This window comes from Psammomys obesus, unplaced genomic scaffold, assembly GCF_907164565.1.
Source record: "Psammomys obesus unplaced genomic scaffold, mPsaObe1.curated_primary_1811, whole genome shotgun sequence".
Lineage (NCBI taxonomy): Eukaryota > Metazoa > Chordata > Mammalia > Rodentia > Muridae > Psammomys > Psammomys obesus.
In genome coordinates this window covers 3,748,209-3,764,989 of record NW_026596046.1, presented here as the reverse complement: position 1 = coordinate 3,764,989, position 16,781 = coordinate 3,748,209, and the positions used below count along the sequence as shown (strand labels likewise).

At 46.3% G+C, this 16,781-nt stretch overlaps 1 protein-coding gene across 1 annotated transcript in view; it reads left to right on the top strand.

Moving 5' to 3' along the window:
• The first annotated feature begins 154 nt into the window (after window positions 1–154).
• Entrep2 (endosomal transmembrane epsin interactor 2) overlaps window positions 155–16,781 on the top strand; it is a 401,477-nt gene continuing 384,850 nt past the window's right edge. The window contains exon 1 of the mRNA XM_055623385.1: window positions 155–398. Within this exon, the coding sequence (XP_055479360.1) occupies window positions 180–398 (219 nt within the window). The 5' untranslated portion in view covers window positions 155–179. The remainder of the gene's footprint in view (window positions 399–16,781) is intronic.

The window sequence follows — 16,781 nt, the reverse complement described above, 5'->3', positions numbered from 1 at the left end:
GCATGGGCGCGGGCACCGGTGCGGGCTGCGGGCGCCCGGCTCTCCGCCTGGCCCGGGCCCCTAGCGTCGGCCGCGCGCCGCAGCCTCTGCTGCCCGCGGGGAGGCGGTCCCCGCAGCCGGCGCAACTTGCCTCGGCGCCTCGGTGAGGAGCGCAGCGCGGAGAGAGCTCCCGGGACGCGATGCCTCCGGCCGGCGGCCCCCGCACGCCGCGCCCGCACGCGCTGCCCCGCAGCCTGTCCCGCCTGCGCGAGTGCCCGGGTCGTTCCCGCATCGTACTGGCTCTCGGGGCCACGCAGATGGCGCTCGGATGCCTCATCGTGGCCGTGAGCTTCGCGGCGCTGGCGCTCACCACCTCGGCCCGCGTGCGCCACTCCTGCCCTTTCTGGGCCGGCTTCTCGGTGAGTGTCTGCGGCGGCGGTGGCGGCGCGGGCCGGGACCGGGAGCTGCGGTGGCGGGGACGCAGCCCGCGCCGAGTGGGGGAGCGGACGCCCGGCTCTGGCAGCCTCGGCTCTGCGTGCAGTTTCCAAGTCCGGGCTAGCGAACTCCAGGGACTGCGTCGCATCGCGCTGCCTCTCCAGCGCGGTGCGCCCGGAGTTACTTTTCTTTGGGAGAAAGGAGTCCCGCGTCGCCCTCCCCTCGCCGCTTGGTGGGTAGCGGTCGGCTGCGAGTCCCTGCCTGGGACAGCTGCCAGGAGCCCTGCTCGCCGGTGACCGACCCGGACGACCGTGACCGAGGCGGCGCGGGGGCGCCCGAGCCCGGTGCAGAGCCCGCTGCGCGTGGCTCCCTCCGCTGCGGTCCTCGCTGGTGGCGCGCGGGTGCTTCGCAGCGTTCGGTTGCGGGTCAGTCTGGAGTGGCTGTCCCCTCTCTGGCCACTCACCTCCTGGGCGCGGGGACTTCTTGTTTCTTCCTTCAAGCCGGGAACCGCCTTGCTGGACCGGCTGGGTGCCGGGGAGCCAGGAGTGTGCCTTTTGAACTCCAGGCTGATTTTTCAGGTTCTTGACTCTCAAATCTTTCTCCAGGAAGCATTTATTGAAGAAGCCATTGGTCCGAGATGCTTTTTTTTTTTTTTTTTAAATTTTTGGTATTTTGTAGCGTTTCGGTGAAAGTTGCTTATTTTCCATATTAATAAAGTATAGACATATGGGAATAGAGAAATGCGGCATGGGTATTCATAAAGACTTGCATTTATGAAGAACTCTTGACATCTGTAACTGCATTTGGTCGACGGTGCACAGACACATTACAGGCTTCCAGTGAACATTCTGCATTTAAATTCTGCATACACACACCCAAAACAAGCCTTGTTATTAATGATCGCTGTTTGTTCTTAACTTTTGTAATTAAAAAAAAAATCAGTCCTGCATTTATTTATTTATTTATTTATTTATTTATTTATTTATTTAATTTATTTAGTTTTGTAATGGTCTTTGTTCTTGCAAGTTCCTTGTCTGGTTTAAAATGAGATCCTAGCAAAACTACCCTGCAAGCAAGCAAGGATCGATACCAGGTGTGGCTGTTCATCCTAATGGGGGTATTAATTTTCAGAGCTTATTTCAGAGGGGGTGGGGGCGCATCTTGGAGAGTAGAATAGGATGGCAGGTCATGTGGTCACAGCAACCAGCGCTCCGATCAATGAGAGGAGGTGGGAGGCCGCCTCCAGGGAGCTGTGGTCCAAACCCACCCCTATTTATAGTCTCCAAACATCTGTTGCTCGGTTTTTAGCATTACTTAATATGCATTGTTTTCATGTCTGTCTAGTGGGTACTGAGTTTCAGCCTGCTGGAACCAGCCTACAGGTGGCAGACTGGTGAATTAGCTAGGCTGTTTCCTGAGCCTCCTCCACCTTCTCTGAGCCTCAGCTTCATTCCCTAGGGTTTGCAAAGAGAACTGCTTTTTTTTTTTTTTTTTTAAAAAAAAGAAAAGAAACAATAAGCCTCAAAAATGAAACATTAATTAGAGACAGTTGAAAGTGTTTGTGTAAAAAAAAATACACATTCCCTACATTTTATTTCAGGAGTTAAGTTTGGATATGTAAAACAGTAATGCAGTTTGTGTTTCAAATGCTGTTGTCTTCAGCAGCTCTACGTGGTGATTAGTTCTAGATACCCCAATTCTGAATCATGTCCCAGTGTTAGGCTGTGTGCTCACATTTCTCTGGGCTTTGGGGAGCAATGAGCCCACCATAAAGTGCTTCCATGTTTTAACTCCTGCCGTCTGTCCTTCCATCTGTATTCACACAGGCTTCTTTTTCGTCTTCGTACTTAAGCAGCTACAAGTATTTTTAATTTTTGTCTATGCTGGGGATGGAACATCTCTATACATACTAGGTAAGTGCTCTCCCAGTGACTGACCTCTCCAGCCTTTTAAGGTTTTTCAATACAGAGTTGTCTCTGCCCCACAGAAGGAATGGTTAGTTCCAGTTAGAATAAGGTTTGCATGTTGATATAGTTGTGTGTAGGTAAGATGCCTTTCTTATACAGCCTGCCCCCATTCAATCAACCACAGACTGAAAATATTCAGAAAAACCCTTATCAGTACAGATACAGATTTTTCCTGGTCAATTAATAACCAAACAATAGTGTATAGCAACCATTTGCATGGTATTCATATTGCTTTAGTTATTCTAGGTAGCCTAGAGATGTTTTAAATGCACACAGAAAAACATGTGTGGGTTCTATGCAAATTGTATGGCATATAGGGGATTCAGACTTCCAGCGGTGGAGGTTCCTGAGTTCAGTCCCTCATGGTAATGATATGCTTGCCTAACTACCTTGAAAGCCTTTAAGACAGGTGACCAGGATGGCTGGCTCTTTGGAAACCCACACTGGGTCAGAGCTGGACTTTGCTCTATGAACCTTCTGAAAGGAAACTGGGTGCTTTATTGCTGCTCTGGACTTCCTGAATGTCTATGGTTTGGACCTGGTGAAGAACAGTTACATCAACAGTTCTTCTATTTAGGAAGAAGAAATACTAAGAAAGACAGTTCCTGCTTTATTGAGTACCTACTGGGTAGCAGACCCAAGGATCCCTTTTACAGGGGCCATCGCCCATTTCACCGGTGGCCTAGTGGACCGTGCCTCAGGGCTTTGGACAGTTCCCTCCCTTTGAATTTCCTCAGGCATCTCACTTGTGTTAGCCAGGGGAATGCCTCACAGTCAAGCCAGCTCTTTCCAGGGCCTGCTCCTCAAGCAGTCCTGGCAACTTGTGCTTAGTGGTTCGAAAAGAAGAGAGAAGAAAAGAGTAACTATCTCAAGGTCACTGAGCCAAGAGGTGGCTTTGGATTTAGTTGCTCTCACTTAAGAAACACCAAGTGCCTAACTGAAGGTGACACTTAACTGTCTTGTGTGGCGGAGGGCAGGGGAGAGGGTGATGAAGGAATCCACCGTGGCTAGGCGATCACACCCTGACCATGCCTGAAAGGTGAAGGCTCAAGAGAAATTTGAAGACACAATGTGTGTGTGTGTGTGTGTGTGTGTGTGTGTATGTGTGTGATGTGTATATGTGTGGGTGTTCATGTGGATACATGTGTGCATATGTTCTGTATGTGTGTTTGTATGTGTGTGTGTGAGTGCATGTGACTGTGTGCCTGTTTGTATGCATGTATGTATGTATGTATGTTTCTGTATGTATACAAGGTATGCACATACATGTGGTGTATGTGCATGTGTCTGTGTGTTTTTGTGTGTATGTATGTGCATCTGTGTGACCATATGTGTAGGTATGTGTATTTATATGTGTGTCTGTGTGAGTGTATTGTGTGTATATGTAAGTTTGTATCTGTGTTTATGTGTATATGTCTATGTACATGTATGTGTCTATGTGTGTATGTTTGTATGTGTGAGTGTGTGTATATATATATATGTGTGTGTGTGTGTATATATATATGTGTGTGTGTGTGTATGTGTGTGTCTGTGTGTGTGTATATATATATATATGTGTGTGTGTGTGTGTATATGTGTGTGTCTGTGTGTGTATGTATATGTGTGTGTCTGTGTGTGTACACCCAGAATCACCATGTGGAGGTTTCAGGCCCTGGCTACCTGGCCCATTGCTTTCAGGTCTGTGGCAAGGCAGCACACTGTGGTAGGAGTGTATATCCTGCTTATTTTGAACTAGATAGCATAATGAGGAAGGAGGAGGAAGGGGCTGAGGGCCACGGTTCCCTTCCAGGTCACTTGAGACCTCCCATTAGGCCCCACCTCCTTTCGACAGTGCCATGAGGAACCAAGTCTTTACCACATGGGCCTTTAGGGGACATTCTGGATCTAAACTGTAGGAGGGGAGCTTGGCAGAGCTGGAAGCTGCTGAGGGTTAGCAGCTGTGGCCAGAGGTTAGTGATGAGCAAAAAGCCACATGAAACTTTGATCCTGGAGGAGTGGCCTTAAATAGTTCCCTGTCCCGGGCTGTACTGTCTAGCACATTAGGAGATGGGTCACCTCCCTTCTGTATGAACCTCTGGCACATTTGAGTGGTGATTGACAGTGTACAGGAGCACAGAGCTGGGAGGGGTCTTGACCAGTTACTCTTTAGTGGAGCTGCTTCATTCATTCTAATTTTGTCAATGCCCAGGACACTGAATAAGTGCATTTGAAATCACCTGCACAGCCGCTGCTGGCAAAGAAGCCAAATCTCTGTGTTGTCTTTAAGAGCCAGTGCTGCCGGAATTCTAAAAATATTCCTAAAGCAGTATGTAATTGTTGCCATAACTAAAACCCAGAAAATGTGCAAACATGCACCCTCTTCTCCATCAGTGCTCTGCTGATAGGTAACTGACGTTACCAGTGGTGCGTAACGACCCTCTGCAAACTTCACAGTCACAAGCATATCACAGTTCTTACGCGTGGAATGCTTGCTATTCTTTTAAAGCATATAAAAAAGAAATGGGATTCTGCCACCACATTTTACTCCGTGGTTCCCTCTGAAATGTGGTGTGTAGCGAATAGTCCCTTGCCCATAGTTGGTGACAATTTTGAATCCATTCTTTCAGTGGCTCTGTAACAGTCCACACCGCAGGTGATCATGGCTTGCTTAGTTCGCCTGCTGCTGGGAGATTTCTGGGGATGCAGGTTCTATGTCTGAGGCTGCTTATCTTAGGTGTCAGCACCTGCTTCTGAGAGTGAGTTCCTAGAGTGGAATTGTTAGTAGTCAGAGGCTGCCCCGACTGAAATTTTGTTAGGTGTTGTTAGTTTTGTTGAGAGAAAAGGTTATAATCGTTCTCACCCCAGGAGCCTTGCAGAAGGATCTGGTATTCCCTACTCTTGAGAGATGGCATATTTGCAGCCTTGAGTGCTTTTATTAATCTGACAGAGGAAGATTAGCATCTGTTTTCATCTGTTGTGAATTGTGAATTTTCATGGCCACTTCATTGTGTGTTGCAAATAGCTTCTCACTGGGCTCAGTTCTTGCTGTCTTTTGCAATATTTAAAACTTTTACAGTTCTGTATGTTCATTTTCACCTTCATAGTTTCTGCACATTTCACTCTTAGCTATCATTACAAAGGTCACTGAAACAGCCCTAAGATTTCCATTCTAATACTTCTGTTTTTATAGCCACATCTTTACTAACCAGAATTTATTACTTTATTTTATTTGTGCATACCATGCACGCACACACATGTACACATGAAGGCCAGCGGACAACCTTGGGTATCATTCCCCCTTAGGTGACATCTACCTTAATTTTTGAGGCTGAGTCTCTCACGGGGACCGGGGCTCTCTGATTAGTCTATAGATCTGTCTGTCTCTGCCTCCTCAGTGTTGGGATTAAGAGCTTGCACCACCATGCCTGACCTTTTCATGGGTGCTGAGTATACTCAGATCCTCAAGCCTGCACAGCAAGAGCTTTTCCACCTGGGCTATGCCCACAGCCACAGAACTTATATATATATATTTTATTCATGTTACATTCTTGTTGTAGCCCTATCCCTCCTCTGTTCCCAGTTTCATCCTCCCTCCATTTTTCTCTCCCTCCTCTTTTCTTCAGAAAAGGAGAACTCCCTTTCCCATCCACCCCAGCTAATCAAGTTGCATCTGGGCTGAATGTGTCCTCTTCCCCTGTGGCCAGGCAAGGCAGTCACGCCAGGGGGAAGTGATCAAATAGCTGGCAAGTGAGTCTTTGTTTGATGCAGTCCTCACTTCTCTTACTAGAGGACCCATATGAAGCTTAAGCTACATCTTTGTAGGGGGTCTAGGTCCAGTTCCTGCATGGTTCTTGGTTGATGCCTCAGTCTCAGCAAGCCCCTCTGGGCCCTGGTTAGTTGCCTCTATTGGTCTTCTTGTGGAGTTCCTGTAACCTCCAGGTCCTTTTCTCTTTCCTCCCACTTTTCCACAAGACTCTCGACATATCACCCAACATTTGACTGTGACTCTCCGTATCTGTTTTGAGGCGATGCTAGGTAGAGCCCCTCAGAGGAAAACTCTGTCTGCAAGCTTAGCAGAGTATTGTTCATAACGTCTGGTTGGCACTCTGATAGGGTGGGTCTTTGGTTGGCCAGGCAATGGTTGGGCATCCCTCAGTCTCTGCTCCATCTGCTCTGTCTTTATCCCTGCACATTTGTAGGCAGGGTAAGTTTTGGGTCTAAGTTTTTGTGGGTGGGTTGATGTTCCCCTCCCTCTACTAGGAGACTGGTCTAGTTAGAGGGTGTCCTCTTCAGTCTCTATGACCTCTGCCACTAGGAGTCTCTGCTTGAGCCCCCCTCATAGCCTCCCAGAATTTAATTTTTATATTCATGTCTTTACTCACCCAGTTTTTATTTTATTTTATTTTATTTTATTTTTATTTTTATTTTATTTTATTTTATTTTATTTTATTTTATTTTATTTTTACATACAGTATTGAGAAAGCTAACTTTGTTTGCCTTCAAAGTTCCTATGTAAGCAAGTACTATTTTGGCTTCCATTCAGTTCTTCTCCCTTGTCTATTTTAAGGTCAAATATTCCCTTCCCTCCTGGCCCACTTTCCTCTTTCTCTATTCTCTCCCTTCCCCTTCAGGTGTTGGGGATTAGAGCCTGGGCCTTGTGTAGACTGGGCAGGATGTGTGCCACTGAACCACACCCCTAGCCCAAAAGTTCATTTCAACAATGCAGATCTCATGGTGAGTTTTGCTGTCTGGCAAGGCAAGTCTGTCTACACCATTCCTCTGCTTTGAAGGTGACACGAACGTTCTTCCGGATCAGTGACAAATGGCTGTCTGTTCCCAAGGCTGACTTGGGGTTGGAATCACATCATCTGTGTGGGTTTTGGAAGCTCTGAGTCTTCCAGGTCAGGAGCTCACTGTGTCTCTCATTAATCTGTCCATTGAGAACATTTTAGAAAAGATTCTATGGCACTGTGTTCTTCACGATGGACTATTCTTCACTCTCTTCTAGACTCCTATTGAAAGTGATTTAGCCAGTGGGGGAGACGGTATTAGGACGAGCTGAGTGACGGCATCTCAGCAGAGGAAGTGCTTCTGGCACTTCCAGGGCTGGATAGATGGGTCCATAACCACCATGAGTTACTTGATACCAAAAGTAGAATGGTGGGCACTTCCAAGAGCAAATGGAAAAACTGAATTTTTTTTTAGGTAGCTGAGAACAACTGAGCAGGGATGTAGGAGAATCTATATCCCACCTTGGAGAACCTTAGAAACACACTAAGTCCAGAAAGCCTCCGCTGAGAAAAAAAAAATGACTATAAATGTATACTAACTTGAGCAGGACAGGAACACAGATGGCATGGAAGAGTAGGCTCAGATGGGGGAGGTGAGGAGGAGGATCCTCAGGGAACAGAGCTCAGAAACTGCTGGTGCCCTTTCAGTAACAGTAACAGAACACCTGAGATAATCACCTTACAAGGAGGAAAGGCTGGGGCTGGGAGACGAGCAGGTTGATAGCATACTTGCTGTAAAAGTATGAGGACTTGGGTTCAGATCCACAGCACCAGTGTAAGAAAAGTCTGGCTCTCTTGGTGTTAATGATAACACCAGCATTGGGGCAGAGATGTGAAGATCTCAGGAGGTTGCTGGCCAGATGCCTCGCTGAATTGGGAAATTCTGCATTCGGTAACAGATCCTGTTTCAGAACAGTAAGGCGGAGAGTGGCTGAGGAAGAGATCCGAGGTCAACCTATGGTCTCCAAATGGATTCACCTATGTCGATGTGCACATGCACACTCACAATTGTGTACTCTCACCACAAACATGCCAGAAGATTAAAACATAATGTTTCAGGATGTGCTAGCAGCTTTGTAGGCGCAACACCAGTGAAGCGTCAGCAGGGTCAAAAAATACATGTAGATGGGAAATGAAATGAGGAAGAAGGAATTCAGAAGCCAAAGAATTTTGAAATGACTGAATTATAAGGAAAGCAGGAACAAATGGATTCCACTGAAATGAAAGTAGAGAATGCAGAGGAGAAAGTGAAGAGAAAATGAAGATGGAATAAAGTGAAATGGCAAAATAAAAACGCAGAAGACAGGCAAATGGGACTGACACATGGGGATCTGTGGGGGCAGGGAAGGGAATGTAAGCCACAGGAGAAATGAATCCTTAGAACTATTGTGCAAGAAAGCATTTTCCTGAAATAAAAAAAAAAAATCTTTGAGAGGACGCACATATGGATAGAAGAATCAACAGGAAACAGAAAGAATGGAGACTAGACCTCAAAAGAATGGACTTCCAAGATCAAGACTCATTTGCATGTCAAAGTAGATATCCTGGGCACTTGAAGGTGTCTTGGAATGCCATAGCCAGATTCCGTGTTGGGGACTAAGAGAGCTTGTTCATTAAAACAAGATTTTTTTTTTTTGAAAGTTTTGAAATAACCGCTAACCCAGACAAGTTGCAGAGCAGAACTGGGGACCTGTGTCCCAACGATAGTCCCCATTGCACTGGCCTTGTACTTGAGGATGCTTTCTCTATTAAATGTGGCATCATTTGTCTTATTGGTCTGTTTCTGGACGTTTGGGAGCTAGGCTGCCAGGTGGATGTGATATCACCTGTGTAAGGTTCAGTGTGCTTTCTCCACTGAAGGATGCTATCTATCCAGCACAGACCTCTCTGCATTAAGAAATCAACACTGGAACAACCTTCCTCCCCAGTCTGCAGAGTCCATTCCAGTTTCATCAGATGTCCACATGTTTCAGCTCTCTCTGTGGCCATCTACCTTCCTCAAACTTACAGGCCACAGACAGAGACCTTTGCTGGTTCATCCTTAAAGCCTCTTCCAAGGGAAGCAGACTTGGAGAGACACCCGGTCTGCATGGTTTGATTGTATAAGGAGAATACTTCCTTCTGTATTTCAGGTTTTTACTGAGGGAAGGAGGGGGTTGATTGGGAGTTTATATGAGGTATATGGCACTGCACCTTAGGGCTTTACCAGAATGAAGGGAGTGAGATGAAGCCTGTGGTGGTTTCTTATGGCCTCATATCATAAGAAACGTTGCACGTCTGCTTTGCATACTTGCTGATAGTTCAGTTCAGACCCTGTGGGAGGCATTTTACCACTCAGAGTGTCTTCGGTAGAACAGTCCTAGAAGGAAAGATGTGGACACAGCTTCCTCTCAACCTCTAAAACTCAGCCTTCTTGGTACCCCTTGGTCCCTCTTCATGGAGGCCATCATCAGGACGAATGGGGGACATCCTCAGCGTCTTCAGAAGCTTCATTCACCTTTAACAAATGGTGACAAGATGGCTCAGTGGGTAGAGGCACTTACTGCCAAAGCTGAAGGCTTGCCGAAGATTCCTGAGACCCACATGGTGGAAGGAGAGAAGCAATTCCTGTGGATTGACCTCTGACCTGCACCTGTGTGCTGTGACATAGACACACGCACACACACACACACACACACACACACACACACACACGAGTGAATAAATAAGTAAGTAAATAAATAAATGTAATAAAGCTCCAACTACCTTGAGATAATCATATAAAGTGGAAACAGGTGTTTTTTTCTCCAGTTTATAGAGGTTTTGGCCCTCGATTGGTTGTCTCTGCTGCTGATAGGCCTGCAGTGAGGAAACACATAGTGGGAAGCATGTAGCAAGTTAAAACTGCTCATCTAATGTGTGTGTGTGGCGGGTGGCTGGAATCTTGTTCTTTTTAAGAGCATGACCTTGCAATGACCTAGAGAGTTTTCAATGGCCCTCAACCCCTAAAGGCTCCTGTCGCTTCTCACTGGTGCCACCTTGGGAACAAGGCTGCAGCACACGGATCTTTGGGGCTCGCTTAAGATTCAAGCTATAGTATCTGGTGGCTGTAATGGGTTCTCTTTGCTCTCCTGGGGACTCTGGCTATGTGTCCGCCTGTGTGCTGACCAGGCACAGCCTGGACTGTCTGGTGTAGACACTTGGCAAGTTGAGAATGGGACTGAAAGGCCTAAGTCTTCTTAGCATGCCAGACTTACCTGGATTCTATCCCTGTATTTAGGTCTTTCTTCTGATCTTTCACGCTCTGCTTTTTTGAGCTATGATCAACAAACAGATCACATACTTGAGGTGGAGACATGGTGCTTCAGTGTATCTCATGTGATGATCGTCCCACAGTCAAACTAATCAGCAAATCCTCCAGAGGACAGTTCCATGTTGGTGTTTTGTGGTGAGCTCATGAGAGAGCGCTCACGGTCAACTTCAGTATGCAGCACATGCCCTGCTGTCTGTCCTGCAGGCACTAGCCGCCAGAGCTCGAACCTCAAGGTTTGCTCATTTGACCCACATCTCGCTTTTCAGTCTTGCTGCCTTCATGCAGTGATGAACACATTTGACTTATGGGACACAGTACAGTGAGACCGTGATGTAGGAAGTGAGCCTGGAGGCACCAGGAGGGCTAAAATACTGGCATTTTTAGGGGTGCCTGTGAGATACTGGGACACAGCAAATGTAAACAGAGTACTTCTTTGTATCAGTGGCTGCAAGAGCCTGTGGTAAATCGTCTCAGAGGCCTCCACCCCTCTCTGAAGCAGGGCCTCTTGTAGCACAGGCTAGCTTTGTATTTGCGATGTAGCTAGCTGTGGTTGGAATTGTACTCCTGGTCCTACTGCTTCTCTCTCTCTCTCTCTCTCTCTCTCTCTCTCTCTCGTGCTTGGTCTTCTAGCGTGTGGCAGTATACCTGGGTTGTCTTCAAATGTCGGACATGTACTTTAAAATACCCGAACCTGCCCTAACAAAGCTAAACGTTAAAAAGTTTATTATTATTCATTTTATTTGTGTGTGTGTGTATGTGTGTGAATATTTGCCTGAATGTGTGTGTGTGAAATATCCATGCTTGGTATTGATGGGTTGTGATCTGTCATGTGGGTGCTGGGAGCTGGGAACTGAACCTGAGTCCTCTGCAAGAGCAGCAAGTGCTCTTAACTTCTGAGCCAGCTCGTCAGCCCAAGTAGTGTGTTTCAGATGGACGTGAAACTTAATTGTTCTGAAATGAATACTTAAAACTTAAGCTGATTCTCTTGTACAGAAAAATTGAAACACGATGGGACAGTAAAATTTTATTTGAGAAAATAAACCTTGCCATCATCTAATTATAAGATTAGTTCAGGCTTGTCACCTGCAACGAGATCAGTCAGAGTGAGCCATTTGTGTGTTTGGGGTTTGCATCTGTGGTTCTTACTGCAGATCAAAAATACTCAGAACAAAACTGCATCCGTGCTGGTTGTCTGCAGGCTCCTCTAGACATTGCCTCAGCAGTGCAGCGAGCAGCTGCCCATGGGGTGTTTGCTTACACTAAGCATATTGCACCGTCTACGGTGCACCATGTAGGTGCAATTTAAAGTGCATGAGAGGATGTGCAGGCTCTATGCCAAGACTGACACTACACTCGTGCGTGCGTGCGTGCGTGCGTGCGTGTGTGTGTGTGTGTGTGTGTTTGAGCATCTGTGGGCATTCGCATGCCCGAGAAGGTGGACTAAAATATCAAGGGTCCCGCTCCATCATTTTCTGCCCTATAACTTTGAGACCAAGGTCTCTCACTGAACCTGGAACTAGGCTGGCAGCCAGTAAGGGATCCTTTTGTTTTCATCCCCCACAGTATTGGGGTTCAGGAGTGTGTGTGGCCACATCCAGCTTTTTATGTGGGTGCTGGGGATCCAGACTCAGGACCTTAAATGTATGTAGCAAGTGTTCCTACCAACTGAACCATCTCCCCAGACGGATGGTACCATTTTATATATGAGACTTGAGCATCCGTGGATTTTTGTGCCTGTAGGGGAACAAAGGGACATCCACAGACACCCATAGGACAGGTGTGGTGGCTCTCAGTGAATACACATGGTGATTTTGAGATATGGGTTTGGAGCTCAGGATTCTAATGACTATAACCATTTAACATGTTGGAAGGCAGATTGGCCTTGATGAACATAAACTTACCAAATCTTCTGATTTAACAAACCATTATTTTCTAGTTACACCTAACAATTCTTTTCAACCACTCACAGAGTCGGTATCTTTATAGAAACTGATTGTTGACCTCATGTCAGCAAAAGAGAGAAACAGAGCACCTCTTTCATACCTGCCACATCCGCTGCACACTTGGTGTCATCAGTCCCCTCTCTGGGCTTGCCACCCACCCTTGGGCACCATTAGAGGATATGAGATATAGTAGTATGGGCTATTCAAACAGGAGGGAAGCACATTTAAGAAATGCCATAGACTGACAGAGCTGCCGGTCTGTCATGACACATAGTATACTGTTACTGCTTGATGTTTTCATGTTCTTTGTGATATAGACACATACATACAAGTATACACATATATACCTATGTACATACATACATACAAACAAGCAAACACTGTCTTAATTAGGATTTCTATTGCTACAGCAAAATACCATGACAAAAAAGCAAGTTAGGACAGGAGCTCCACAAGGAGAGCAACAGAACCAAAAAATCTGGGCCCAGGGGTCTTTGTAGAGATTGATACTCCAATAAAGGACCATGCATGGAGATAACCTAGAACCCCTGCACAGATGTAACACATGGCAGCTCAGCCTCCAAGTGGGTTCCCTAGTAAGGGGAACAGGACTGTCTCTGACATGAATTCAGTGGCTGGCTCTTTGCTCAACTCCCCCTGAGGAGGTGGGGCAGCCTTACTAGGCCACAGAAGAAGATAGCGCAGACAGTCCTGATGAGACCTGTTAGACTCGGGTCAGATGGAAGGGGAGGAGGAACTCCCCTATCTGTGGACTGGGGGAGGAGCATGGGAGAAAAGGGAAGGAGGGTGGGATTAGAAGGGGACAAGGGAGGGGGCTACAGCTGGAATACAAAGTGAATAAACTGTAATTAATTAAAAAAAATAAAAAAGAAACATAAACCAAATAGTACCATTAAAAAAAAAAAAAAGCAAGTTAGGAAGAAAAAGTTTATTTGGCTTACACATCCATAACACTGTTCGTCATTGAAGGAAGTCAGGCCAGGAACTCAAACAGGCAAGATCCTGGTGTTAGGAGCTGATGCAGAGGCCATGGAAGGGTGCTGTGTACTGGCCTGCTTTCTTATAGAACCCAGGACCACCAGCCCAGGGACTGCACCACCCACAATGGGCCCCCTGCCTTCATTGATCACTAATTGAGAATATGCCTTACAGCTGGCTCTTATGGAGGCATTTCCTCAACTGAGGGTCCTTCCTCTCTGATGACTCTAGCTTGTGTCAAGCTGAAACAAAACCAGCCAGCACACACACATACATACAAACACATGCATTACATGCAAACATAAGTACATACATGCACACACAGATATACACCTATAAATACATACATGCAAACATATACATGAATATACATACAAATACAGAAATGCATACAAATACACACATACATATACATACAAATACAGACATGCATACAAATACATACAAGCATATATACATACATACAGATACATACAAATACACACACATACATACAAATACATACATACATAATACAGTAATACACGTATACTATTACTCTGTTATTTGTGTGTGTTTGTGGCTCTAACACCAGCCAGCCAACCAACCACAGCCATAAAGAGATCCCGGAATATTCTTCCTGCCCAGTGATGTGAAGGGTTACCCTCATGGTTCTTCCTAGTAGCCCAGATGATGCATGGCTTTCAGTGACAGGAACGGAATCAGAGCTCAAGGAATGAGGGAGCCAAGCAGTGCTCCACCTTAGAGAAAGAGCCTGGTGCCATGTGCTCGCCAGCACTGGCAGTGGTATAGTCACCTCTGCCTTCTCCGTGGAGGATACCACTCAAGACTCCCAGGGGATTCCCAAAAGTTTGGTTAGTGTCCAGCCTTTTGCAGACTGTGTGCTTCCTTTATTTTCCTTGCACCGTAGACCTAACTTTTGCATTTTGAGGTCTAACATCAAACTAACATAAACTGTTTTCTTTGCAATTTTGTGAATAGAAGATCTGTTCTCTTTGTACGTTGTTGCAGCCTTAGCACACGTATTTTTCTTTCGAAATGGAGAGTTTCCCATTGTTTACACAGGGAGGCACTTTCCACCTCTTTTCTGCTGCATCTGAGTTGCCTGAATGACTGCTCTTGTGTGTGTTGGGGCTCTTCCTAAGTAAAATAATGGTTACCTCAGTACAAATTCCCTGTCCCACAGCTTTGGACGTGGAAACAGAGATGGCTTAGTAACTAGATGGCCGTAGAGTCATCCACACATCCAGTGTGGATACCTTGGATGCGAGGATGACTCACGTCTCGGACAGGAAAGGGCAGGGTGGTATGAAACACCCTGCTTAGTACAGCTTGCAGCTTAAAATCCACCAGTTACTTCTGCAATTTTTCACTTAGTGTTTCACACCACGACCGACTGTGGAAAACCCACAGAAAGCAAAGCCAGGAATATAAGAAGCGGAGGCTACTGGATATATTTAAGGATGTGATGACGATCACAGTTCTGGCTTTAAAATAATATATATGTTCATGGCAGTTAAAATTCAGAGAGTAGATGAGGCACAAACAGAAATGCAAAACTGGGTGCTGGGCCCCTGCTTGCTCTCTATTGCTCAGAGGTCAGTCTTTTTGGACTTTATTCTTCCTGGCTGGTGGCATAGGCACCATCAAGTTCATATATCTAACAACAGAGAAACGTGTCTCATACCACTGACCTATGGTCAGTAGTCCAACCTGTTTTTTCTGTTTGGGGTCCTTTCTGTTCTAGGTGCTCATGTATTTCCCTACATTTTCAGAAGGTCGTAGCTACTCAGATATGTCCTTGGTGCTGGGTGCTTTGGCACATGGTAAATTTCTAACCTGTGCAGTCCCTGTTCTGTTGAATGGAACTCCAGCTGAATATCTGACCTCTGGAGTTCACTGTGGAGGTTTCTTTATTTCCATAGTTTTCGTTGGCTCGGCTTTCGCTTTTCAGTCTGGGATATTTGTTCAAATCCATCTTCTGTGTCATCTACTGAAATCTTTGATGATAACTGCAGCAGAGAGAGCAGGATGAACGGTGGAAAGGATCCCACAGTGTTGTGCTCATTGGCCTGAGGACACTCAGAAAGCCCCCAAGGCTTTCCAGGCCCCTCTGTGAGGTTCTGTAAGCAGCAAACAGCTGCTGGGGAAGAAGAGGCATCTGTGGGCTTGCCTGCCAGTTGTGCTGGGACCTCCAGCAATGTTACTCTCTGTCACCCTTGTTGGACTGTGCTTTCGGGTAGGGCAGCTGTCTCTGAGTCACTGGGCTTCTGTAAGCAAGCTCTGTGCTCCTGCTGTGATCCCAGTGAGCCCACAGGTTCCCTGGGATAGACCTGAGTGGGATTGTTTTCTTTGATGTCTTCTGTCTTCCTCAGGAAAGTCACATGACGCAGAGACTGGCTAGTATATAGTTGTGCAAAACTTTATTAAAGAGGCATGGCGGGCGGCAGTGGGAGAGAAGCACAGGAGGTCCCAGGGGCCCAGACAACCCATGGGCAGCACTCAGGGTTCCTTCTGTCACACAAGGTGTGCTTGGGAACAACTGGCTCCTCAGAGAAGTAAATGTTTTTAACCTTTCTGGACATGTAGTGAAAAGCAGCTTTCTTGACCAATGCAGGCAAAAACTAAGAGGACACAGATGTCAACTACTACGCCCAGCATTTCTGCAGATACAGGACAGTCGCTACGGGCTGCCCTCTGGGCTCTCACAGATCCTCCATAGTGCAGACTGACACTGACGGCTGATTGGCATATCCTTCTGGCTTAGCTGAAGATGATGACTGAGATGCCAGGTTATCGGAGGCTTATACAAGGTGGTGGTTGGGGGCCGAGGAGCAGGTGAGTCATCAGCTCTTTCAGATAGTAATTGTTCTGTCCAGCGTTTGTCACTTCACACATGCTGTAGTCATCCGGGAGGAGACAGCCTCAATTGAGGAACGGCCTCCATCAGATTGGACTGTGGGCTTGTCTGTGGGATATTTTCTTGATTAATGATTGATGTGGGAGGGCCCAGCCCATTGTGGGTGGTGGCCCTGGTTATAAGAAGGTCAGCTGAGCGAGCCATAGGACCCAGGCAATAAGCAGTGCTTGTCCATGGCCTCTGCTTGAGATCCTGCCTCAGCTTCCCTGGGTGATAGACTGTAAGCTGTAAGGTGAAATAAACCCCTTTCTCCCCACATTGGTTTTGGTCCATGTTTTATCATGGCAGCAGAAAGCAAAGCAGGATAACAATCATAGTTGCTTTTTTGTTTCATACTTTATGGTTAGTATTTGTGGGATTTTCTGGTTGCATTATTTGTTCATTTCTGCTTGATAGTCTTCATTGGAATTGAGTAAAATCTATCTATCTATCTATCTATCTATCTATCTATCTATCTATCTATCTATCTATCTATCT